The sequence below is a fragment of the Debaryomyces fabryi genome (genome assembly GCF_001447935.2).
Source record: "Debaryomyces fabryi strain CBS 789 chromosome Unknown contig00072, whole genome shotgun sequence".
NCBI classification, from domain to species: Eukaryota; Fungi; Ascomycota; class Pichiomycetes; order Serinales; family Debaryomycetaceae; genus Debaryomyces; species Debaryomyces fabryi.
The window spans coordinates 725-23,694 of NW_015385498.1; the positions used below are offsets into that span (position 1 = coordinate 725).

The following is a 22,970-nucleotide window of genomic DNA, read 5'->3' on the forward strand; positions in this document are numbered from 1 at the left end:
TTGTTAAGATTTGCAAATTTTGTAAATTAGACATAATAACTTTTAATTTCTAAAAAAGCTAGTTTAAATAGAGAGAGCAAACTATAATAATGCTAGTATTGGAGATGCAACATAGTATGATTTTACATACGAAGTAATCTACAAACCACCCTTGCAGAATCACAGCTTCAGAAAATTCACGTGAGTATCTACAATAAGAAAAAGTCTATTTTATTCCTTTTTAAAGATATCATAGACCTAACCATTGAACAACAGTTAGAATGTTTAACACTCGACTAGCTTTATCACCCAAACGTATCTTCAATAAGGATATATGGAAAGTCTCTAGAAGATTTAATAGTAATGGAGCAAACAGAACCAGATCAAACTTTATCAAAGGAGCCTTCTTCAGCTCTATTCTAATTGGTAGTACTGGTATAGCATACAAATATGGAAAGAATTCTACTAATCTGACGCCGTCATCAGAAAATTTCCCACTAGAATCTACAACGAAGTTAGAAAATATTTCTCCACCAAAGTATTGTTCCGAAAGTGAATTATTACAAGCTGTCAAAGAATTAAAAGAACTTTTGGGAGACAAAAATGTTTTCAATTCCAAAGTAGAGCTCGAGCACCATACAAAGAACGAGTTTACACATCATTTGCCTAGAGAACACGAAAAACCAAGATATGTTATTTATCCATCGTCCACAGAAGAAGTCTCAAAATCTATGAAGATTCTTTTCAAGTATAATGTACCAGTGGTACCATTCAGCGCAGGCACTTCATTAGAGGGCCATTTCTTTTCAACAAGACAGGGAATCTCGATGAACACATCGAGAATGGATCAAATTCTAGAGATTCATCATGATGATTTGGATGCGGTTGTTCAAGCGGGTGTGAACTGGCAAAAGCTAAACGAAGAACTAGCACCACATAATTTAATGTTTGGAACTGATTGTGGACCGAATGGCTTGATCTCGGGAATGATAAACACAAATGCATCCGGTATAAATGCTTCGAGATATGGTGCTATGATTAGTAATGTTATATCCATTACTGTTGTACTTGCCGATGGGACTATTGTGAAAACCAAACAAAGACCTCGCAAATCCAGTGCGGGATACAATTTGACAGGGCTATTTATTGGTAGTGAAGGAACCTTAGGAATCGTGACAGAGGCGACTGTTAAGCTACATGTCAAGCCTCACTTCGAAACTGTAGTTGTAGGCCAATTTCCATCTATTCTAGACTCAACTAATGCCGTGGCTCAGATATATCGAGCAGGTGTTCATCCAAATGCAATAGAATTATTAGATGAGGACATGATGCACTGCATTAATTACAGTGGGTATTTTACTCGCCACTGGCTAGAGTGTCCGACTCTCTTCTTCAAAATTGGCGGTATAAATGAAACTGTCGTCAACGAATATGTTAACAAGCTTAAGGAAATATCCATGCAAAATAACTGTGAGGAATTCATATTTGCCCAGAATGAAGAGGAACAAGAAGAACTCTTCTCAGCCCGAAAAAATGCTTTCTATGCCATTTTAAACTACGGTAGAAACGAAATACACGAAGATGTCAGACTTTGGGTCACAGATATTGCTGTTCCCTTGTCAAAACTCTCTCCTGTGCTCACAAAAGTGGACGAACTCATAAAAAAGTCTGGTTTGCAAAGTGTTATTCTCGGCCATGTTGGAGATGCAAACTTTCATGCTGATGTTTTCTACAAGCCAGACGAAAAGAAAAAGTGCGAGGAGCTTATTCACAAAATGATGTTATTAGGGTTAGAAAATGAAGGTACTTCCAGTGGTGAACATGGTATAGGTAATGGTAAACGGAAGTATCTCGAGCTAGAATTGGGGACTGATGCGGTGGATTTAATGAGAAGATTAAAATTTTCTTTGGATCCAAAGAGATTACTAAACCCTGACAAAATCTTTAAGATTGACCCTACTGATGATAGAGATTAATTTACCCCATAGACATATATATCTATCTTGTGATATCTGTATTACTCCGATATCCGATTATATAATCAAATATATTGTTGATGACTAAAAGTACGTTATCGTAATCGACTTATATCAGATCAATTTTATTTCTCGAACAAAAACCGACAATCTCAGATAAAGACTATTGAAAATTTTTTTTAAACAGTCAAATTTTAATACTATAAACAAGGCCATAATCGGTATAATTTTATTCGGTACACATAGGATAGACGTTTATATTGATTTACCGGAAAACAAAGTAGAGAATTAAATCAAAATGCTGTTTAATACCGAACAGTTAGATTCGAAGTTGGATAGTTTAACCCTCGCAGATAGCTATAAACAAGAAAATATTGATAAGAATAAAAGGAATAATTCAGAAAATATGACAAGTATGACACAAGGAACTATGAACGCACAAGGAAAAATAAATTCTAATAAACCTAAGACGTCGTTGCTATCGTCGTCGCTTGCCAAAGAAAGACAGTTACCCCATGCAAATGGCTTCAGTCCAGCCGTCAGTGAGAGAAACGAAAATCTGTATATGGCCATAGATGACCGTATGGAAACGGAGCCTAATTTCACGGATGATCATCCAGAGCCCACATTATTGGCTAGTTCTGTTGGAAAAGAGATAGATGGGCGTTTGATTCCGTCGTCGTCCACAATATCGTTATTATCGTTAAACGGACAAAATAATGGACAAGGATGTAATTTTGAAGCGACAGAAGTCGATGTGAATGGAGGAAATACTACTCACGGTAACATGACGTCGCCAAAGAATTCGAATAATAATTTTGCTGGCAATTATAATTATTCACACATAGCATCGAATACTACACCTCAAACTGCATTTATGGATCGCAAGACGGGACATAACAATATAACGAGTAGAAATTCTTTGACTCACTTGAACCAAATAAGGCTTCAACCATATCAAAGATTCAGCTCACCTTCGTCTCAACAGCAATTACTACAACAAGACGTCACATCTAGTGCTACCTGCCAAAGTATACCAATAGAGAATAGGTCGTCGATTATAGTACCAGATTCACCAAATTTAGACCCAACTTCAGTAGGAGGTTCCCCATCTGGATTGTGGTTATCGAGCCAGAGCCCTTCAAAACCATCGGTAGGTTCGTGGAAGAACAACTCAAGGAGTCAATTATTCCATATGCTACACTCTCAACAGAAGCACCAACAGTACGATCCTATGCAATCATCTGAAGTCATTCAGACTACTCAACCTTCGCCACACTCTTCAAACCAATTAATCTATAACGCAAGTGCTTCGAATAATTATACGACCACTTCAACAGTTAATTATTTGAAAATAGATGGAAGTACGTCGCCGATTCTACATCCAGTACAAACTCCGTCTGAAGATCCACCAATGACCCCTCTCTATTTAAATTCGAATTCCCTTAATCAGAATGACGTTGGATACTTCGGAAATATAGCAGAATAGAGGATGTGTATTTCATCAGATTCATTAATATTAAAAGTATTTATTATATATATCTATTAGAGTCGTATTAGGTTATAATTAATTATATTTCGAATAAAGTATTTCGAACGAAATTTCCTTCAAATTTCAATAGAGGCAAAATTACTCGCAACTTATCAGTATAGATATACGGTTCCTTCAAACATCACAATGTCCACATATGAAGGTATGTTTCTTTTAGACTAGCCATAAGTATCATCTCACTAACTCTTATAAAATAGACGATCATAATATAAATAGAACAAGAACTGCTTCCAATAATGACGATAATAATAGACATGGAAGACAACATCAAACTTTATCAACGATAATCGATTCTTTTTTGACACAAGATACACAAGCATCTTCCGATAGCTCTCGGGAGGCTTTCACAAATGCATTGAGAGTAATGAATACGGAAGAAGGACTGACTTTAGCGCTAGAGCTTGCAAACTCCTTAGAAAATTCAGATCTTCAATTCAATGATAATAAAGAAAAGGGTGTATCACAAGAATTTTTAGATTCTTTGGAGAGAGTATCAATTAAAGATTTGCCAAATAAAGAGACAGCAGATTGTCCTATATGTACCAATAAGTTTATTGATGATGAATATCCACTTTTAGTCAAATTACCGTGCAGTGTTCAACAAATAAATGGTAAAAAGGCAAAGGGTCACATCTTTGATTTAGAATGCATTGGTCCTTGGTTGAAAGTAAATTCTACTTGCCCGTTGTGTAGATTCGACGTATTAGAAGTCAATAAGAAAAGGAAAGAAAAACTAGAAGAAGAATTAAGGAAAGCTAAAGAAGAAGATGATGAGGAAGAAGATGAAGACTGGGATGATTACGGTTGATAATGTAGTAGAACCTATTATTTAATGATTTATATATACAGAGAGAATGAAAGTTCAAGCTTATTTAGATTCTTTTGGGGATTCAGTAACCTCGGCTTCACCATCGAAGTATTTCTTAAATGTATCCGATTTTAATAATTCTTCTACCTTTTTAGCAATTGGATCATCAGATCCCTTATAAGCATCAGGCATATGCAAGTCTTCGGCTGACAAAGCGTCCAACTTTTCACAGAAATCTAATGATTCTCTAGTGTGAATTAATGCATTATATTTGACTCCTTCAATAGCATGCTTATTAATGAAAGATAACCACAAATCCACAACTTCTGGTGTTGCATCATATGCATATAATTTTCTTCCGTAGGTAGTTCTTTTGAAATTTTCCTTCGATTTTGCTTGTGCAAAGGGAGATTTGATCACAGTATATAATCTCTTTTCAGTTTTAAGGGAATGAATCTTGGAGCATGGAATCCCCAAATAAAATGCTGCTCTTGCAGCAAACTCGGAAGATCTAATAATACTGTCTTTGTCGTATCCTTTAAACTCAAGCTTGGCGACTTCATGTCCATGTGTTGGTGGTAATTGTACAGGTTTATATTTTAATAATTCAACATTCAATGGAATAGGTCTCTTGGTAATAGGATTTAATTCATTTTCCGACAAATACTTTGGATCATACTTATATTCTTCATTTAACAAATTTTGTTTGTATGCTTGTTCTTCTATTTCATCAATTTGTTTCTGAGAAGCAAACTCGTTTGGTGATAAAAATTTCTTTGGTGAAGTATTTGTTTTATTATAACATGCTCCAATAGTAGAGAACGCACGAGCTGAGTGATTACGCACACCCAATATACGACTTAACATGGTATTACGGACTATAAATGTATTAGTATCTGCTTCTATTTCAAATGGATCCATATACGTCTTGAGATTGGACGAACTGTTGATAATTTTTCACACGACCAAATTTTTTTTTCCATATACCGGAAGATGACTTTAAATACTACTTCTTTCTAGCTGGCCATAGAGGACATGGGTAAATCAAGTAAGGATAAAAGAGATCTCTACTATAGGAGAGCAAAAGAAGAAGGATGGAGAGCGAGATCAGCATTTAAGCTTCTTCAGTTGAACGAACAATTTCAATTATTCAAAGGTGTTAAAAGAGTAGTTGACTTATGTGCTGCACCAGGATCATGGTCCCAAGTATTGTCTCGTGAATTATTTGAAAACCAGAAACAAGAAGATGCTAAGATAGTTTCCGTTGATTTACAGCCAATGACACCAATAGATGGAGTGACCACGTTACAAGCTGATATAACGCATCCTAAAACATTACAAAAAATTCTTGAGATTTTTGGAGGAGAACCGGCAGATTTTGTCTGTAGTGATGGAGCCCCCGATGTTACTGGATTACACGATTTAGATGAATATATTCAAGCTCAGCTTATCTTGTCGGCTTTACAATTAACTACGTGTATCTTAAAACCAGGGGGGGCTTTTGTTGCGAAAATTTTCAGAGGAAGGGACATTGACTTGTTGTATAGCCAGTTGAGTTACTTATTTGAAAGAGTTATCTGTGCTAAACCAAGATCTTCTAGAGGTACTTCATTAGAAGCGTTTATTGTGTGTTTAGGTTATAAACCAAGAGAAGGTTGGAATCCTACTTTGGACTTGACAAAATCAACAGAAGAATTTTTTGAGGGAGCAAATATTGGTAGAAGTGACAACTTGGAGCATTTGGATCTTCCGGAAGATGAAGAAAGATTAATCGCCAAATTCGTTGCCTGTGGCGATTTAAATGATGTTGATTCAGATGCAACATATACCTTGGATACTAATTTTAAGAAATTAGCTTTAGATCCTGTTCAAATGCCCACCGCACCTCCTTATAAAAAGGCACTAGAGATGAAAAGAAGAGGTGATTTGGTGAGAAGATGAAGTTCGTTAATGTTTATTTCTTGTATAATAGCTTTTTTTTATTTCATATAAATACGTGTCTCAGAATAATATATATTAAGAACAATTTATGGCGCTAAATCTATAAACTAAATTAAACTAATTTTCAGAAGTTTCTTCACCTTTAACTAATGCATCGGGCTTTAAAGTTGGGAATAACAAAACTTCCCTGATAGTGTTAGAGTCTGTTAAGAACATGGCTAATCTATCAATACCACAACCCCAACCAGCAGTTGGAGGTAAACCGTATTCTAAAGCGTTACAGAAGGTTTCATCAACCATCTGTGCTTCATCATCACCTTGAGCTTTTTGTCTAGCTTGCTCTTCGAATCTTTGTCTTTGATCAAATGGATCGTTTAATTCTGTGTAAGCATTACAGATTTCTTTAGTAGCGACGAAAACTTCGAATCTTTCACACAAACCAACAATATTTCTGTCTTTCTTTGCTAACGGAGACATCATTTGAGGATGTCCGAAAATAAAAGTTGGGTTAATGGAAGCGTCTTCTAATTCACCGACCAACTTATCTAACATTCTAGCGTTTGTTAATGGTGGTGCACAATCTAATTTGTGGTCAATTAAGATTTGCTTTAAGAATTTACCAGTTTCTTCGGTATGCAATTGATCACCAGCTGGGAACTTAACGTTGTAAACCTTTTCTAATTCTTCAATCATATTAACTCTCTTCCATGGTCTGGAGAAATCTAAAGTTAAAGCTTCACCTTCTGGACCATCTGGATGGTAGGCAACCTTGTAATCACCAGTAATTTCCTTGACCATTTCGGAGAAAAGTAATTCAGTCATATCCATTAAGTCATAAACATCAGCGTAAGCTTGATAGAATTCACAAGTGGTGAATTCTGGGTTATGGGTCATATCGATACCTTCATTTCTAAATTGACGACCAATTTCGTAGACTCTGTCCATACCACCAACAACTAATTCCTTTAAGAATAATTCTGGTGCAATTCTCATGAACATATCCATATTTAAATCATTATGATGAGTAATGAATGGCTTAGCCGTAGCTCCCCCAGCAATGACGTTCATCATTGGTGTTTCAACTTCAGTGAAATCTCTAGTGTCTAAAAATTTACGAATAAAAGAAATAATCTTAGATCTGACCTTGAAACGATCTCTGGTAGATTCGTTCATAATCAAATCTAAGTAACGCTTTCTATATCTTGCTTCTTGATCCTTGAAACCAAAATGTTCGGTTGGTAACATGTGTAAACATGGTGTCAATAATTGAACAGAAGTAGCGAAAACGGAAACTTCACCTTCACCACCTTTAGCTGGGTTTGTTCTGGCTGGGTAACCAGTAACACCAATAATATCACCTCTTCTTAAGTATTCGTGCATTTTTTCGTATTCTTCAGCACTTTCAACATCTTGAGCTTGAGCCATGATTTGAATTTGAACACCATCTCCCTTCAAAACGTAGAATTTCAACTTGGACCCGGATTCTCTCTTACCCATTATTCTACCACTTACCTTGACTTCAACGTCTTTCAAAGCTTCACCCTTCTTCAAGTCCTTGTATTTTTCAGCAAATGCTGGTAATTTGATAGACACTTCGAACTTGTGTGGGTAAGGGTTGAAAGCACTGTTATCGGCGAGGTTAGCTTGTCTCAATTCGTCGATTTGACGAGATCTGATCTCAAAATATTGGTTTGGGTTCAAATCAGCTAACTGATCTTTCTTCTTGGCGACCTTTGGAGCGGTGGCGGCACCTCTAGCTGCCTTTTCTGCCTTTTTAGCTTCATTAGCTCTTTGCTTTTGTCTCTTTTTTAATTCGGTTTTTGAAACTTGTTCACCGGTGACATCATCTAAATAGGTTTTTTGTAATTGTTCAGTAGCCTGTGCAACTTCTTCAGACATTTTTGCTTGTTTTACTTTTGAAATGGCTTAATAAAGATTTAAGGACTAGTTTGAAATCATGTATAAGTATATTTCACCGATAGCATTGAAAAAAATTTTGAGTCACAGATTACGTAATTTTAGATAGAATATTACATAACTGGAAATTTATTTCGTTCATCGGTATGAAAAAATTGCATAGAAAGAAGGTAAGGACAGCTGAATATTAAAAGATTAGTACTAATAATTGTTGAATATGGCTACTAAACAAGTGTATGTATTGAAGTACCAGCACTAGTTAACGTGAATAAAAAAAAATGTATACTAACGATTATAGAAAATCATATCAAGCGCCAACAACAACATCAATTGATGTTGAATCAAGCGTTGTCTTGTCATTGATCAGACACACATCAGAACACTATCCATCATTATATTCAGGAGCTTTATTGGGATTTGAATCAGACAGTGGAGCTTTAGATATCACCCATGCTTACGCATATCCATATCCTGATCAATACGAAGGGGGATCTTTACGTTCAAGAAGTGGGGCTAAATACCAACAAGATATATTGGAATCTTTGAAAAAGTTAGGATATGGTATTGGATTTCAAGGATGGTTTCAATCCACTGTTTCAGGAAATTTTGTTACTACACAATTGGTGGATGCTTTAGTTCAACAGCAATTGACTAACAAGAACTCATTTATTTTAATTCACAATATGGCTTCCATCGGTAAGGAATTAGATTTGAAGGCTATAAGATTATCGGAAAGTTTTGTCAGAACCTACTTGGACGGTAAATGGAAATCAAAGGATTTAGAGAGCCACAAATTATCATTCTTGAATATTTTCGACGAAATCCCAATTAGAATCCGTAACCAACACTTGGTCAACTTATACTTGGCATCTTCTACCAATGATACCAAATCTGAAAACGAATTTGACATCTTAAACTTATCTTCTAACCAAAATGTTACTGCCCAATTATTAGAATCCTTATACGGCCAAGTAGATGCATACAACTACGACCAAACCAACTACAACTACTACCAAAGACAGCACCAAAAAGAACAGAGTAAAATTATGCAATGGAAGCAACAGAGAAAGTTAGACAACTTAGAAAGAGCTAAGAGCGGTGAAAAGGAGTTGGATACCGAAGAATGGCAATCCTTGTTTAAGTTACCTACTGAACCATCAAGATACAACAATATGTTACACTCTCATGCCATAGACGTGTTAGCTGATGATATCTTGAAGAGATGTGACGAAGACTTAACAAAGAGTTTTGCGATCGAAAGAAAATTGACTACTGACAAATAGATGACCTATGTTTACTGTTATCTTTAAAATTTCTGATTGTTGTATACAACTTGCCATATTATATCATATAAATTATCTCTATACTATAATTCTTATGAATTAGACATTAATCTAACGGAAAAGGTTTTTAAGTAATACTAGTTGTACTGAATGTAGAAAATTGATCGCATCACATGATAATACCCATACATCATTAATTACAAATCAGTGATTGGCTTTATACACTTATAATATTAAGAAGCAAGAAGTAAACGTTAAGAATAGAAGATGGGAAAGCCAAAGGTATGTGTATTGGTATAAATATTACAACTTTATACAGAAATGGAACTAACAAGAATAGTACATCTTACTTGTAAGACATGGTGAATCAGAAGGAAATTGTGATAAATCGGTTAATAGATATACACCAAACCATAAAATTGCCCTAACAGATCAAGGCCATAGCCAAGCCAAATCAGCGGGGTTAGTATTGAAAGAATTTTTACTGCATGTATCCTTAGAAGACAAAGAACGAAATAATGCAAGAAATCCCAAATCGATACTTTTCTATACTTCACCATATACTCGAGCCAGACAAACCTGTAATAACATTATAGAAGGCATAAAAGATGTTCCAGGAGTGACATACAAGGTGCATGAAGAACCTAGGATGAGAGAACAGGATTTTGGTAATTTTCAAAGTACGTCAGAACAAATGGAGAAAGTATGGCAGGAAAGAGCACATTATGGGCATTTTTTCTATAGGATACCACACGGTGAAAGTGCTGCAGATGTTTATGATAGAATTGCTAGTTTTAACGAGACATTATTTCGTCAATTTCAGCAGGACAACTTTCCTAATATCTTGATATTGGTTACTCACGGTATATGGGCTAGAGTATTTCTCATGAAGTGGTTCCGGTGGAGTTACGAAGAGTTTGAGTCGTTGAGAAATATTCCTCATTGTCATTACCTTATAATGAAGAAACAGTCTGAAGATGGTAAATTTACATTGAAAACACCGTTGAAAACTTGGGATGATCTTCCCGATAGCGACATCGACGAGGAGGTGGTCAAGAAAGAATTTGGTGACGAAGTTTGTTTCAATACCAAGAACAAGCTTGCCAATCCGGAAGATTTTGACATCACCAGTATCATACGGGCCCAAAGAGATGCCATAAAATCAACTAGACACAAAGATCGAAAAATTAAGGATGCATTTCAAAAATCTATGAATACAACCCATGAAGTTAAACAAGATTGTACTAGTTCCCCATCAACCTTAGCATCACGGTTCACTCTTGATGACCAGAGCGTAGCTAATAGTGCGTCGAACAGCAAGAACAATAGTTTGGAAAATTTACAGGGCAATTGATATTATGCTATTGGTTTGGTTTTCTAATCTATTTATTTATTTATTGATATATACATCTATTTATACATCTTAATTTATATTTCAGAATACATATATCGTACGACTAGTCTTACTAGAATGCAACTTTATATTGGAATTACCTGTATACGGATGGTTATGTCCACGCTATAGATTGATTCCGGGATCAATTACTCAACCTCGGAACAAGGTCGTCCTTTTAATATAGTACAGTCTCGGACTTAATCGTATAAAAGGACGGTCAATTGCTTTATAGTCTCTTCTTTGATTATTTCTTATCAATTGGTATTCAATCGATTTATTAAAAACTTAATAGATAAATACAATAATAAAAAAATTCAAAATGGCTCGTCAATTCTTTGTTGGAGGTAACTTTAAAATGAACGGTACTAAGGAATCCGTCGCCAAGATCGTGGAAGGTTTAAACAAGGCTGATATACCATCAAATGTCGAAGTTGTCATTGCTCCACCAGCACCATACATTGCTTTAGCTGTCAATGAAAACAAGCAAAAGAATGTTGAAGTTTCTGCTCAAAACTGTTTCGACAAGGCTTCTGGTGCTTATACTGGTGAAATTTCTCCAGAACAAATCAAAGATTTAGGCGCCACCTGGACTTTAACCGGTCACTCTGAAAGAAGAACCATCATCAAGGAATCTGATGACTTTATTGCTTCTAAGACAAAGTTCGCTTTAGACCAAGGTTTATCTGTCATCTTATGTATTGGTGAAACCTTAGAAGAACGTAAGGCTAATGTTACCTTAGATGTCTGTGCTAGACAATTAGATGCTGTTGCCAGAGTTGTTTCTGACTGGTCCAAGATTGTTGTTGCCTACGAACCAGTCTGGGCTATTGGTACTGGTTTAGCTGCTACTCCAGAGGATGCTCAAGAAACCCACAAGGCCATCAGAGAACACTTATCTAAGTCAATCGGTGCCGATGCTGCTGAAAAGATCAGAATCTTATATGGTGGTTCTGTTAACGGTAAGAATGCTCCTGAATTCAAGGACAAAGCTGATGTCGATGGTTTCTTAGTTGGTGGTGCTTCCTTAAAGCCAGAATTCGTTGACATTATCAAGTCAAGATTGTAATCATCTCATTTATAGGCTGTTTATGTTTATGTCTTTTATAAAACGTTTATTTATTAAATCTGGACGTTATGTCACACTTACTCGTAGTCAATTTTTCACCAATTCAACCCCAGATTTTTTTTCTGGAATTTCGGTGGAAGGGAACTAGCTTCGGTTGTGAACACACATTGCTAAATCTATTATTCGTGAGTGAAACTGTAACGTTAACCTACCTATGTTTCAGGACAAGACAAACTTCTTTAGGCAATAGATTTGTTCCAATTGACGAATATAATTTCTTTAGCACTATCCTCCTCCCATTCTTTAATTGAGCAAATTTTTTGGAAAATCTGTTTAAACTGATTGAAATAATCTTCTCGTTTTTGAGGATCTAGTAGATATCTATCTATACCAACATCAGTCTCTAGTAGTATTTGATCATCTCCGAGTAATTTGACGAGGTCTTTCAAAAAATCTTGTTTCTTGTCAGAACCATTAATCCAATTTGAAAGCGAAAAATATAACTGTCGATTGGTCTTTGAGAAATGCCGTATCCATAAAGATGCCTGATCAAGAGAACCCGAGTAAGAATGAAGAATAACAGAAGATATACCATCTAGTCCTTTTCTACTAGTTACTTCGTCATATAATAACCCATGTGCTTTGACACAATGTAAAGAAATAGGCTTCTTCATACTACTAGCCAACATCAATTGTCTTGCAAATATGTTTGTTTGGTGTTCCATTTTAACTCTACAGGCAGATAGCTTATTCAGGCTATCATCGAGAGTGAGTTTCTGATTGCCAAAGTAGCCGTTCAGCGGAATTCTAAATAGTTTATCTAACCCAATTTCTCCAATTCCAACAGAAAATCCCCTCTCCTGATACTTAGTGGCGAGTCTCCGTATTTCCTCAATATGTGAGTAGATGCTTATTGGAATTGGTAGTATTTCCAACAATTCGGAGGACGGTTTAGGATCTAGCACCGATTCGTAATGATTTTTCTTCAATTCTTGTTCGTTCTCAAACTCTTCTAACTTGAGATCAGTAAACAAATGACTATACCATGGATGAATACCAAAATACGGGAGAATAGCTTTGTTTTCTAGTTTTTCTAGTATTAAATCTAAATGAAATATGTCTACATGATTTGAGGACATTACATGAAAGAACTCTTTTCGCCCAATTATCACCTCCAGAGTATTTAAAAATTCCCCCAATTCTTCTGCCTTTTGTGAAGTGCATTCCACGTCTAAATGACAGTGGCTGTCTGCAAAAAACAGTATATATTCATCCATTATCAAAGAAATATGTTGCTAATCATAGCGCTTAAGCAATAGTCCAAGAGCCTTTAAAAGCGTTGCACACGTGATCGTAGCAACATTATAAGGAATCAAGGCAAAGTTCTACATCCAAGTTTCCTTTAAGTGTAAAAGAATTGATACCTAAATAATTGGATTATATAACTGGATAAGTTACAATGACAATTATTATTGGATCTTTGTATGTATCGAAGTCTGGAGTTGTTTGAGGCTGATAATTATAAATTGAAGGGATATAAATACTAACATTCAAAATAGATTTTTACCTTACACGGTCAAATTTGACGTGGGCGGCAGAGCTGATTTTGATATCGACATAACTCAGAAAGATGCAACAGTGCCTAATATTCAAAATGATGCAAGAAATCAACAGAGAAAAAGTGTATCGGCAGGTAACGGCGCTGGCATATCACAAAGTTCAATCCTACCATCATTAAGTGCATCTCAGCAGCATACACCTCGCTCGGGATCACCCACTTTTAATGACAGCGCCAGTATAAGAACAGGTAGTGATATTGAGAAGGTGAATTCTGCACAGGAGTTCTTTCATAGCCATAAGAGAGGACCCAACGATGGTCAAAATATTCTCACAGACAACTTAAATGATAAACTAGGAGCAAAATTAATCCAACCAAGATCTAGATATAGTAATGTTGCATTTCAGAGCCTGGTAATAGATCCAAAGAAGAAGAGTGAAGATGCTGGTCTTCCAGGATTGAAAATCAACAGATCATCAAATAATTTAACATCCTTAAATAATTCATCATTTAGTTCCTATTCTAATATGATAGGTTTAAACCCAACTACCAATTCTTCTACGATGTCTATACCTTCAACTAGACAGAGGACTCCTGTTACTAAACCCGGGTTTACCTTACACAGCAATAGTAGCTCAAATTCAATTCCCGCACGTATCAAAGAAGTGGAAGAGGAGGAAGCAAGAAATAGTGATTATGAGAGTGATAAGAGTATCGATGAAGATCGCATTGAAAACTTTAATGATTTAGTGCATGGAAGAACTGAATCAAAATTAACCCCATTTGGGGGGTTTTCGAAGCCTGACTTGGAAGATGGTATATTGAATCAAGATAATATTTTTGAAGATGCACCATGGAAAGTCGTATTGGCAGGTAAAGGGAATGTGTCTTTGACAAAGGCTGTTAGAATCGCTGTAGATGCTGGGGGGATTAACAAACATAAGTGGGTAGGCACGTTAGCGATGCCAAGTGACGTAGTACCAAAATCAGTCATAGACGATATTTCTACTTCGTTAAGTGAAAACTATGACTGCGAGGCTGTATTTCCTAATGACATAACATTTCAAGGTCATTATAAGTCATTTTGCAAGCAAATTTTGTGGCCAACATTACATTATCAAATTCCAGATGATCCTAAATCGAAGGCCTTTGAAGACCATTCGTGGGGACATTATAAGTTATTGAATCAATTAGTGGCAGACAAGATTGTTGATTTGTATAAGAAAGAAAATGGCTCTTCTGATCCTAACGATCCCGATAATATTATTTGGATTCATGACTATCATTTATTGTTGGTACCAAAAATGATTAGAGAAAAGTTACCCGAGGCCAAAATTGGTTTATTTTTGCATGTTTCTTTCCCTTCTTCTGAAGTATTCCGTTGTTTTGCCCAAAGAAAGGCTATTTTGAGTGGAATGCTAGGTGCTAATTGCATTACTTTTCAAACTGATGAATATGTTAGGCATTTTTGGCAAACCTGCAATAGACTATTATTAGCTGATGCTAATGAATATGGAATAACTTATGATGGCAAGTTCACAATGATTAACACTATCCCTGTTGGCGTAGATGCAAAATCTTTAGAAGATTTCTTAGGGTCTAATGAAGTTAATGAATGGAGACACTTGATCAGAGAAAGATGGTCTAATAAGAAATTGATTGTCAGTAGAGATAAATTGGAAAAATTACGTGGTATCAAACAAAAGTTATTAGCTTATGAAAAATTCTTACTTAGCAATCTTGAGTACGTGGATTCGACTGTATTAATTCAAATTTGTCCGGGTGCAACTCAAGATGCAAACTATGAAAGCGAAATTATGTCTATTGTTGGAAGAATCAATTCGTTGACCGGTGATATTTCTTTTTCGCAACCAGTGGTATTATTACAACAGGATATCGGATTTGAGCAATACGTAGCTTTACAATGTGAAGCTGAAGTATTCGTAGTCGCTTCAATGAGAGAAGGCTTAAATTTGACTTGTCATGAGTACATAATTGCAACAACGGAAAAGAAATCTCCATTGATGCTCTCCGAATTCACAGGATCTTCACCACTTTTGAATTGTAATGGAGAAGGGGCTATTTTAATTAATCCATGGGATCTCAAAAGATTTGCAGAATTATTCAAAGTGCTGTTAGATATGGGATACGAAGAAAAAGTTAAACGTTGGTCTAATTGTTACAAGACTATTTGTAATCACGATTCTAGAAACTGGGTTGCAAATTGTTTACAAGGAATTAATGAAGGGTGGGATTATGATCATAGTAGGAATTTAAACAAATTAATTCCATTCACAAGGGATGTATTTGATTCATTTTATTTCCGCAATGATGGAGGTAAAAGATTATTCTTCTTAAATTTGGATACCCCTTCTGCTATTGCTTCAGCAAATGATCCAAATTCGAAATTTCATAAGCTTTCATCCAATTCAGCTGTAGCAGCAGCTGGCAAAAATGGAGCATTTTCTGAGCCTTCTAGATTTGCAAGTTTACTAAATGAGTTGTTGTCAGATCCTTTAAATCATGTTTATTTAACCAGTTTTTTGAAAAGGTCAGATTTAGACACCTTGTACAGTAGAAGCCCAAATTTGGGTCTCGTTGCTGAGAATGGAGGCTATATAAAGCTTACAGGGTCTGATAAGTGGATATCAATTATCGATGAATATGAACTTGAAGGATGGATGCCTCAAGTTTCACAGTTAATTGAATCAAAAGTGGAAAGGTTGCCTGGCTCCCATATAGAGGTAGAAGATTGTACAATCAGATTTCATCCTGGCAAATCTTTTGAAGATGATCGTGAAAGAAGTTTGTCTGTTTTAGGTGATTGCATTCAGCATATTAACGAACTTTTCCTGGATCAAGATGGTGTTCATGCAACTTTGATCAGAAATGTGCTAATAGTACAAAAGAATAAATTATCTTTGAAAGCCTTGAAATTCATTATTTCCTATTATAATCAAAAGAAACAAGGAATCAAAAGCGAATCTTTGATAGAACAATATCAAGTTAAACAGGTTTCTGGTTCTGCTCCCAGCACGCCAATCTCTGAAACTGCAAGCTTACCACCTATTGCAAGTCCTATTTCTGAAATCCACAAAAACCAGGTTACTGCATTATTTTTAAGTGGTGGTTCCACGCTAATCGATGAGCCAGGGTATGAGTATGCGAATAGTTTAGAGAGATCCGGTGAGATACCAGAGGTGTTAACGGTTACTGTACTCAGTGCAGACTCTAGAACTTCGGCAACTTATAGTGTTTCTGGAAAAAACGAATTATTAGGAATATTGTCAAAACCAGTAAATGACCCATATAAGAGCCACACTGCATAGTTACTAGATATGGTTTGTATATAGATAATAATAAAGCTTTTTTATTTACAATTATATAATTTACAAAAAGAACTAAAGTACATCCCTCTTCTAAAACTGCTTATCCTTATAACTTTCAGCCACTAAACTGTTGAGCTCGTCAAGGCTATCGATAAATGTTTTTTCTTCTTCATCTGCCATCACTCTATATTTATTCCAATAATGAACCAAAAACTCATCTTCCGTTAAAATAGAAGTATCCTTAGGTCTATTTACGACCCATATATTTTCTTTCGATCTCTTATGAGTTTCTCTATCATCTTCCATTCTCAACAAAATATGCTTCTTTGAAAGTAAAAGTTCATTTGCTTTACCATTACTTCGATCTTTTTGTGATTTGCCTCCTTTGTAATTGAACATATCTTCTTCCTCCACGGATTCATCAATCACTTTCTGGTGTTTTAACAACCGCAATCTTTCGTATTGACTCTGTTTCTTCTTCTTGATTAGTAAGTCCCACGTAGTTATCAAAGGATCTGATGCCTCAATCTCGTCTTCCACCTTGATGTCAGGAAATGGCAAATTGGCCTCAATATTCTCCAAGTCTTCATCTGTAAATAAATCGGATACACCGCTATACTTCTTCTCGTATTCATCATAATTAACTTTGCACGTTTCCGATATATTTTTCAAACTATTATAAGCATTGTATAGACTTGAATTGTTCGAGCCTGGTAATACTTTAAGCAAAATTTTAGGTAAAGAATTTTTCAAGTTGTGCACGTACGGATATGTGTAGTGGGATTTAGGCTGCAGTGATATAACCAATGACTCATGCATCAACACCTCTATAAATTGGAAAATCGTAGACTTGGTGTTTAGTTCTATATTTGGGTCATCTAAAGTATCTATGATTGTATGAAATAAGTAATCTTCACTTTCAGAATTCTTTAATGCAAAGTGTGCTGCTCTCGTCAAATTCTGAATAGAGGGTGTCAAACCCTTAAGAATCTGTGTGAATTGTGTACTAGCTTCGAATGAATCCATTTAATACAGCTATTCTATAAAGTGTTATCGATTCCTTATATCTTTCTCTATAGCTAACGACTTTTCATATTTCAGAAAGATTATGTCAAGATTACGTAATCGATTGGTGGACATTTAAAATTTTCAAGCAGTATGAATAGGATCTACTATTTTCTTCTTTTCTTTACTAAAAGACCTTATACGAATTCAAAATGGGTAAAACTGGTAAAGGTAAAGGTGGTAAGAATAGAAGAAGAGGTAAGAATGATAACGGTGGACAAAAGAGAGAATTGATCTACAAGGAAGAAGGACAAGAATACGCCCAAATCACCAAGATGTTAGGTAATGGTAGAATCGAAGTTAGCTGTTTCGATGGCGAAAAAAGAATGGGTCACATTAGAGGTAAATTGAGAAAGAAGGTCTGGATGACCCAAGGTGATATCATTTTGGTTTCTTTGAGAGATTTCCAAGACGATCAATGTGATGTTATCCACAAATACAATTCAGATGAAGCTAGAACCTTGAAGAATGTTGGTGAATTACCAGAAAATGCTAAAATTAACGAAACCGATACATTTGGTGGCGACGAAGATGAAGACGTCAATTTCGAATTTGGTGCCGAAGACAGTGAAGATGAAGAAGAAGGTGAAGATTTGGATATTGATGATATTTAAGTAGAGTTGCGCATTAATGGTTCCTATACATTGTATTTTATAGTTTAAATTTAGTTATTTATTCACCAATAATATATTGATAATATAACTCTTTGTATACTATACATTATATTGTTCGATACTATCGTATACGAACATAACTCCACAAATTAGTTCTGCATAAGCAAATCTATAAACATAATTTTGTTCGAATCAGTGCTATAATTATAATTCCAATTGTCTACCTACTCTTTCATGTTCTTTGATGATAATCTTGTGAGTCCTCGTCACTACCTAACTCAAAGCTGTCAAATCTCCTTAATCCTACTGTTTCTTCTTCATTATATTCATGTCTGTTGACTTGTAATGATCTTCTCATCGAAGAGAATCCGCCAACTCCATTATCTAAAGGTGCCATTTCTTTTCCGTTGTGAACACCAAATATTTCTCTATTGTCTTTTCCGTCGTTGTTCTTTCTAGAAATGTTCAATAAATAAACTCCGCTAAAAATAATCAAAAACCCAATCAATAATGAGATAATGTTGATGGCTGAAGCTGTGTTGAATCCTCTGAATAATATAAAAGATGCCATTAATGTGAAGGTGGTAAACGTAACATAATATAATGGGTTGACGATCGAAGTGTCAAATTGATCCAAAGCCTTATTGAAGTAATTCATCTGTGTCAAGATACACAACACTACAACAGCAATAAACAAGTAAGTAGAAACATATGTGAACTGGTTATGGCCACTCAAAGTTAACTTTAATGCAATACCAAAGGCCTTGATAGACATAACAGAAATGGAACCAACAGAAGAACAAATAGAAATGTAGATCATAGGGTTAGTGTGGCCGTATTGAGGAACAATTTTGTATATCATAAATAATGAATAAAGTGTGACTATGAAACAGTAGAATAAAAATCCCGGTTTCGTAGCATATCCCAATATTTCATCAACAGTCTGAATTTCTTTGTCTGGTGGAGCATGTAAGACAATAATAACCGAACCCATCAAACAAATTGCACATCCCATCTTACCTAATGTACCAAGCTCTTCTTTCAAAAAAACGGCAGCCAAAACAGCGCCAATGATAACAGATAATGCACCTAATGGTGTGACTAAAATAGCAGGAGCAAATGTGTACGCCGCAAAGTTAGCTACTTCTCCAATAGCCATGGTTATCATACCAGCCCACCAAATAGGATTCTGTAAATATTCATGTCCCTGAACTTGTGAGCTTCCATTCCTTGCAGAAGCATCGATTAAACCCTTCTTTGTAATAATAAACGATGTCCCTATGGCTAAAGACGACGACATAGCCAATCCCAATCCAATATATTTATCATCAACCATTTTTTATTCCTATGCAACGATCGTATATGAATTCAAATACAGAGAAATCCTTTAAATTAACCTTGATACTTGATCAATCTTGTTTAATAGTCTTAATTTAACTCTAAACTGAATAGTTACAGTATAAAATCTAGAAGTTTGATACGCGATTTTATCATTTTTGTTGATGATTTGTTCATATTCTGTCGTGCGCCGCAGCTGTCCAAAACTCAGACTAGCTGCAATAGATATATAGATACGTATATATATATTAATGTATATTATCTATAAGGTTCTATTTGAATGGGTATTGTCATTCTTTTGAATAATTAGTTATTCAACAACTCCTCTTTCATATCTTGTAATCTGTACCATCCCTCAGAATCTTCCCACATAGCCTTCCCTTTAGACATCAAAGATCTCACCGTTGTTTTTGCTTTATATTTCCAGTCTTTGCATACCACATCACCAGCCCCATGCTTTCCTGGTAGCTCACCAAGAGATTCGTATGCAGCAACTAAATCAGAACATGAATCAATGGCTTCATTCCAGGCAGACTCGTCAGTTTCCAATTCTGGTCTTTGACTTAAGGCCCTGTAAGCCTTTTCATGGCATTCAAGAGCAGCCCAAGGTTTTTGTCTCCATAATTCAACTCTTGCAACAATTCTCCAACATCTGGCAGATTTGGTGATTACAGTAGGTAATATATTGCAAACAAGGTCGATACAAGACTTCTGGTAATAGGTAAATCTTACTTCGTCAGTAGATGGATATTCTGTGGCCACCAATATCTCTACCAACTTTTCTATTACTGGAATATCAATTGAAACTTCACCGTCGGATTTACCTCTGATATTTATTAATTCCCTAGCAGCAATTAATACATCATTCCATTCATTCAATTTTGCTGCGACAATTAAATAATTTTCATAAATTCTCCAAGACTTGTTAGATTCACCGGCACATCTAATTGCTTTCTTCAAGGCATTTAAAGCTGGTCTAGTTTTGTCTGTTCTTAACAAAGCACTAGCAAGATTAGACCAAGCATGAGAATTTGTTTCATCCAAACCTACGCATCTGGTGAAAGCCTCAGCAGCCACTTCATATTGCTGTGCTTCTAAACCACAACACCCATAAAAGAACCAATGCTCGTAGTTCAATGGATTCACTGTCAAACACTCGTTCATATGCTTAATAGCTTGCTCGAGATCCTTAGTGAGCCCTGAACCTTGCGGCGGATTATAGTAATAACGTGATAAAGAAGCTTTAGCTTTCGAATACTTTCCAATTTCCCAAGCCTTTGCCCATAAGCTTGGATCTTGTCTTATATCTCCTAAAATTGAAACAGCTCTTGCGTCTTCCGGATGAGACTTAATTCTTTCCAATATTATCCTTTCCGCTTCTTTCTCATCATCAACGGCTGCATAACATAACGCAGTTTCACAAGATAATTGCAATCTTTCATAAATTTCAACTGCAGATCTAAGAACACCAATAGACATATACTTCTCTGCTAACCTCATATCCATTGCCCATTGTGGCATTAAAGGTAATTGATGTATAAATCTTAATCTAGACGCAGCAGCAGAACCACTATCGTCCACACCTTCTTCCATGGCTTGTGGAATAATCCTGGTTTTGACTTTAATGCCAATTTCTTCTACTAATGATGTCATTTGTAATATACCTCTTTCAATGGTTCTGGAATTATTAGTCTCAAGGATCGACCTTTCCCATAAAGCTCTTGAAAATACACTCCAGTTAACACTTTTCGATGAAGCATAAAGAATTCTTCCGGCTAATGCTAATAGCTCTTCCTCAACTAACGAGTTATTGGATGGCGTTGTCTGTCTAAGAGTGGTTAACCTTAACAATAATTGAACACTATCCAAATCATTCAAAACAGGTTGGTCGTTTGGGTTCAAGAGTCTTAATTCTTCAGGAATGTCATCCTGTCTCATCACAATAGGTAACAATTTTTCCTCGTCATTTTCTTCTGCATTTATAGTAGAAATTTCATCAAATTTAATCCTTTTAGAATCAGGTTCATCTTGAAGTTCAAGGTCATCTAACGACTCGAATTGCGGTTTCTCTAATAACAAATCTGATTCCAAACCAAAAGTCTCTGGATTATCATTTGCATTATCAAATAAACTTGAGGGTTTACTTTTAGCCAAAATGATTAAAGCAGATGTATGAAAAGTTTGGAACTTGGTTCTTTTTGCCTTAGCACCGGATATGACGAAGTTTAATTCTGAAAGCTTGCGGGCCTTTCCCAATAAAGGTATCGAAAGATGTTCAGTGTTACTATGTATCCCACTTCTTGCGCATTCTAAGAAGTATACTAATTGAATATGTTTTCTTAATTCTAAGTTATCGTCCATCGCCGGTGCTAATGCATTAGGAACAGACGGATTTAATAACAATGATGAAACACTTGACAAGACACTTGCTGGTTCTGAAATTAAAGATAAATGAACTTGAAGTGCTCTAGCCCTCCACCACTGAAGCGACGCCTTTACTGGATCTTCTGGGCTTGCATTAGATACATTACCTGTGGCCTCTATGATTTTTTCAAGTGGAGCCAACGTAGATTTATTTACCAAAGATAAGCTGGAATCAACAAGCATCAACTTTTCGAATAATAAGCATGAAATAATAAAGAATAACGGATCTACCATCAAATCGTAGGCTTGTTGACCCTCTATGTTAATCAACTTAATTGCTTCCATTTGCAATAGCTTTTCATCAACACCTGGAAAAAATACTTGTTGTGAGTTAAACTCGATACCAGGCCCTGTGAAGTTTAATTGTATAAATGTTTGCAATAATGCAATAGCAATTAGTTGCAAATGGAGGTTGCTGATGGTTTCTTCTTGAAACTTTAGATTAAAATTATTTATGACTTCACTAAGAAATTCATTCAAAACAATATCTAAGTCATTGCTAGGGAATTTTTCTAAAATCTTTTTCGAACTATCAGTAAATAGCAATGAATGATAATCTTCTTCATGGATTAATTTTGAAGAATCACCTTTGAGTATATAAAGTATGGAATTTGTCACTGGCTTTAAATAAGAGCTTATTTCAGAGGAAACATTAACTTTCTCTGCCGATATAGATAGAACCAATTGAGACAATACAGATCTCAAATATTTCTCTGACGACATA

The 22,970-nt window shown here is 35.6% G+C and overlaps 15 protein-coding genes across 15 annotated transcripts; 9 read left to right on the top strand and 6 right to left on the bottom strand.

The window, feature by feature from the left end:
- Window positions 1–260: 260 nt before the first annotated feature.
- DLD2 (D-lactate dehydrogenase) lies at window positions 261–1,955 on the top strand (the record flags this gene model as incomplete). Its single annotated transcript, XM_015612204.1, has 1 exon — window positions 261–1,955. One exon carries the CDS (start codon window positions 261–263, stop codon window positions 1,953–1,955), a length of 1,695 nt encoding a protein of 564 aa, XP_015466942.1.
- Window positions 1,956–2,253: 298 nt separating this feature from the next.
- Window positions 2,254–3,444, top strand: AC631_03376 (uncharacterized protein; the record flags this gene model as incomplete). Its single annotated transcript, XM_015612205.1, has 1 exon — window positions 2,254–3,444. The coding sequence occupies one exon, from the start codon at window positions 2,254–2,256 to the stop codon at window positions 3,442–3,444; it is 1,191 nt and encodes a 396-aa protein (XP_015466943.1).
- Window positions 3,445–3,871: 427 nt separating this feature from the next.
- On the top strand, window positions 3,872–4,315 carry AC631_03377 (uncharacterized protein; the record flags this gene model as incomplete). The annotated part of the gene is made up of 1 exon (XM_015612206.1): window positions 3,872–4,315. One exon carries the CDS (start codon window positions 3,872–3,874, stop codon window positions 4,313–4,315), a length of 444 nt encoding a protein of 147 aa, XP_015466944.1.
- A 60-nt stretch (window positions 4,316–4,375) lies between these two features.
- AC631_03378 (mitochondrial 37S ribosomal protein uS10m) lies at window positions 4,376–5,182 on the bottom strand (the record flags this gene model as incomplete). Its single annotated transcript, XM_015612207.1, has 1 exon — window positions 4,376–5,182. The coding sequence occupies one exon, from the start codon at window positions 5,180–5,182 to the stop codon at window positions 4,376–4,378; it is 807 nt and encodes a 268-aa protein (XP_015466945.1).
- Window positions 5,183–5,350: 168 nt separating this feature from the next.
- AC631_03379 (tRNA methyltransferase) lies at window positions 5,351–6,256 on the top strand (the record flags this gene model as incomplete). Its single annotated transcript, XM_015612208.1, has 1 exon — window positions 5,351–6,256. One exon carries the CDS (start codon window positions 5,351–5,353, stop codon window positions 6,254–6,256), a length of 906 nt encoding a protein of 301 aa, XP_015466946.1.
- Window positions 6,257–6,373: 117 nt separating this feature from the next.
- KRS1 (lysine--tRNA ligase) lies at window positions 6,374–8,155 on the bottom strand (the record flags this gene model as incomplete). Its single annotated transcript, XM_015612209.1, has 1 exon — window positions 6,374–8,155. The coding sequence occupies one exon, from the start codon at window positions 8,153–8,155 to the stop codon at window positions 6,374–6,376; it is 1,782 nt and encodes a 593-aa protein (XP_015466947.1).
- Window positions 8,156–8,390: 235 nt separating this feature from the next.
- AC631_03381 (uncharacterized protein) lies at window positions 8,391–9,456 on the top strand (the record flags this gene model as incomplete). Its single annotated transcript, XM_015612210.1, has 2 exons — window positions 8,391–8,407; window positions 8,472–9,456. 2 exons carry the CDS (start codon window positions 8,391–8,393, stop codon window positions 9,454–9,456), a joined length of 1,002 nt encoding a protein of 333 aa, XP_015466948.1.
- A 649-nt stretch (window positions 9,457–10,105) lies between these two features.
- AC631_03382 (acid phosphatase) lies at window positions 10,106–10,810 on the top strand (the record flags this gene model as incomplete). The annotated part of the gene is made up of 1 exon (XM_015612211.1): window positions 10,106–10,810. One exon carries the CDS (start codon window positions 10,106–10,108, stop codon window positions 10,808–10,810), a length of 705 nt encoding a protein of 234 aa, XP_015466949.1.
- Window positions 10,811–11,171: 361 nt separating this feature from the next.
- On the top strand, window positions 11,172–11,918 carry TPI1 (triose-phosphate isomerase; the record flags this gene model as incomplete). Its single annotated transcript, XM_015612212.1, has 1 exon — window positions 11,172–11,918. The coding sequence occupies one exon, from the start codon at window positions 11,172–11,174 to the stop codon at window positions 11,916–11,918; it is 747 nt and encodes a 248-aa protein (XP_015466950.1).
- A 239-nt stretch (window positions 11,919–12,157) lies between these two features.
- On the bottom strand, window positions 12,158–13,057 carry AC631_03384 (putative endodeoxyribonuclease; the record flags this gene model as incomplete). Its single annotated transcript, XM_015612213.1, has 1 exon — window positions 12,158–13,057. One exon carries the CDS (start codon window positions 13,055–13,057, stop codon window positions 12,158–12,160), a length of 900 nt encoding a protein of 299 aa, XP_015466951.1.
- A 946-nt stretch (window positions 13,058–14,003) lies between these two features.
- TPS3 (trehalose 6-phosphate synthase/phosphatase complex subunit) lies at window positions 14,004–16,805 on the top strand (the record flags this gene model as incomplete). Its single annotated transcript, XM_015612214.1, has 1 exon — window positions 14,004–16,805. The coding sequence occupies one exon, from the start codon at window positions 14,004–14,006 to the stop codon at window positions 16,803–16,805; it is 2,802 nt and encodes a 933-aa protein (XP_015466952.1).
- A 90-nt stretch (window positions 16,806–16,895) lies between these two features.
- Window positions 16,896–17,831, bottom strand: AC631_03386 (uncharacterized protein; the record flags this gene model as incomplete). The annotated part of the gene is made up of 1 exon (XM_015612215.1): window positions 16,896–17,831. One exon carries the CDS (start codon window positions 17,829–17,831, stop codon window positions 16,896–16,898), a length of 936 nt encoding a protein of 311 aa, XP_015466953.1.
- Window positions 17,832–18,022: 191 nt separating this feature from the next.
- Window positions 18,023–18,484, top strand: TIF11 (Tif11p; the record flags this gene model as incomplete). Its single annotated transcript, XM_015612216.1, has 1 exon — window positions 18,023–18,484. One exon carries the CDS (start codon window positions 18,023–18,025, stop codon window positions 18,482–18,484), a length of 462 nt encoding a protein of 153 aa, XP_015466954.1.
- A 232-nt stretch (window positions 18,485–18,716) lies between these two features.
- Window positions 18,717–19,820, bottom strand: AC631_03388 (uncharacterized protein; the record flags this gene model as incomplete). Its single annotated transcript, XM_015612217.1, has 1 exon — window positions 18,717–19,820. One exon carries the CDS (start codon window positions 19,818–19,820, stop codon window positions 18,717–18,719), a length of 1,104 nt encoding a protein of 367 aa, XP_015466955.1.
- Window positions 19,821–20,128: 308 nt separating this feature from the next.
- AC631_03389 (tetratricopeptide repeat-containing protein) lies at window positions 20,129–22,969 on the bottom strand (the record flags this gene model as incomplete). Its single annotated transcript, XM_015612218.1, has 1 exon — window positions 20,129–22,969. The coding sequence occupies one exon, from the start codon at window positions 22,967–22,969 to the stop codon at window positions 20,129–20,131; it is 2,841 nt and encodes a 946-aa protein (XP_015466956.1).
- Between the last annotated feature and the right edge of the window lies 1 nt (window position 22,970).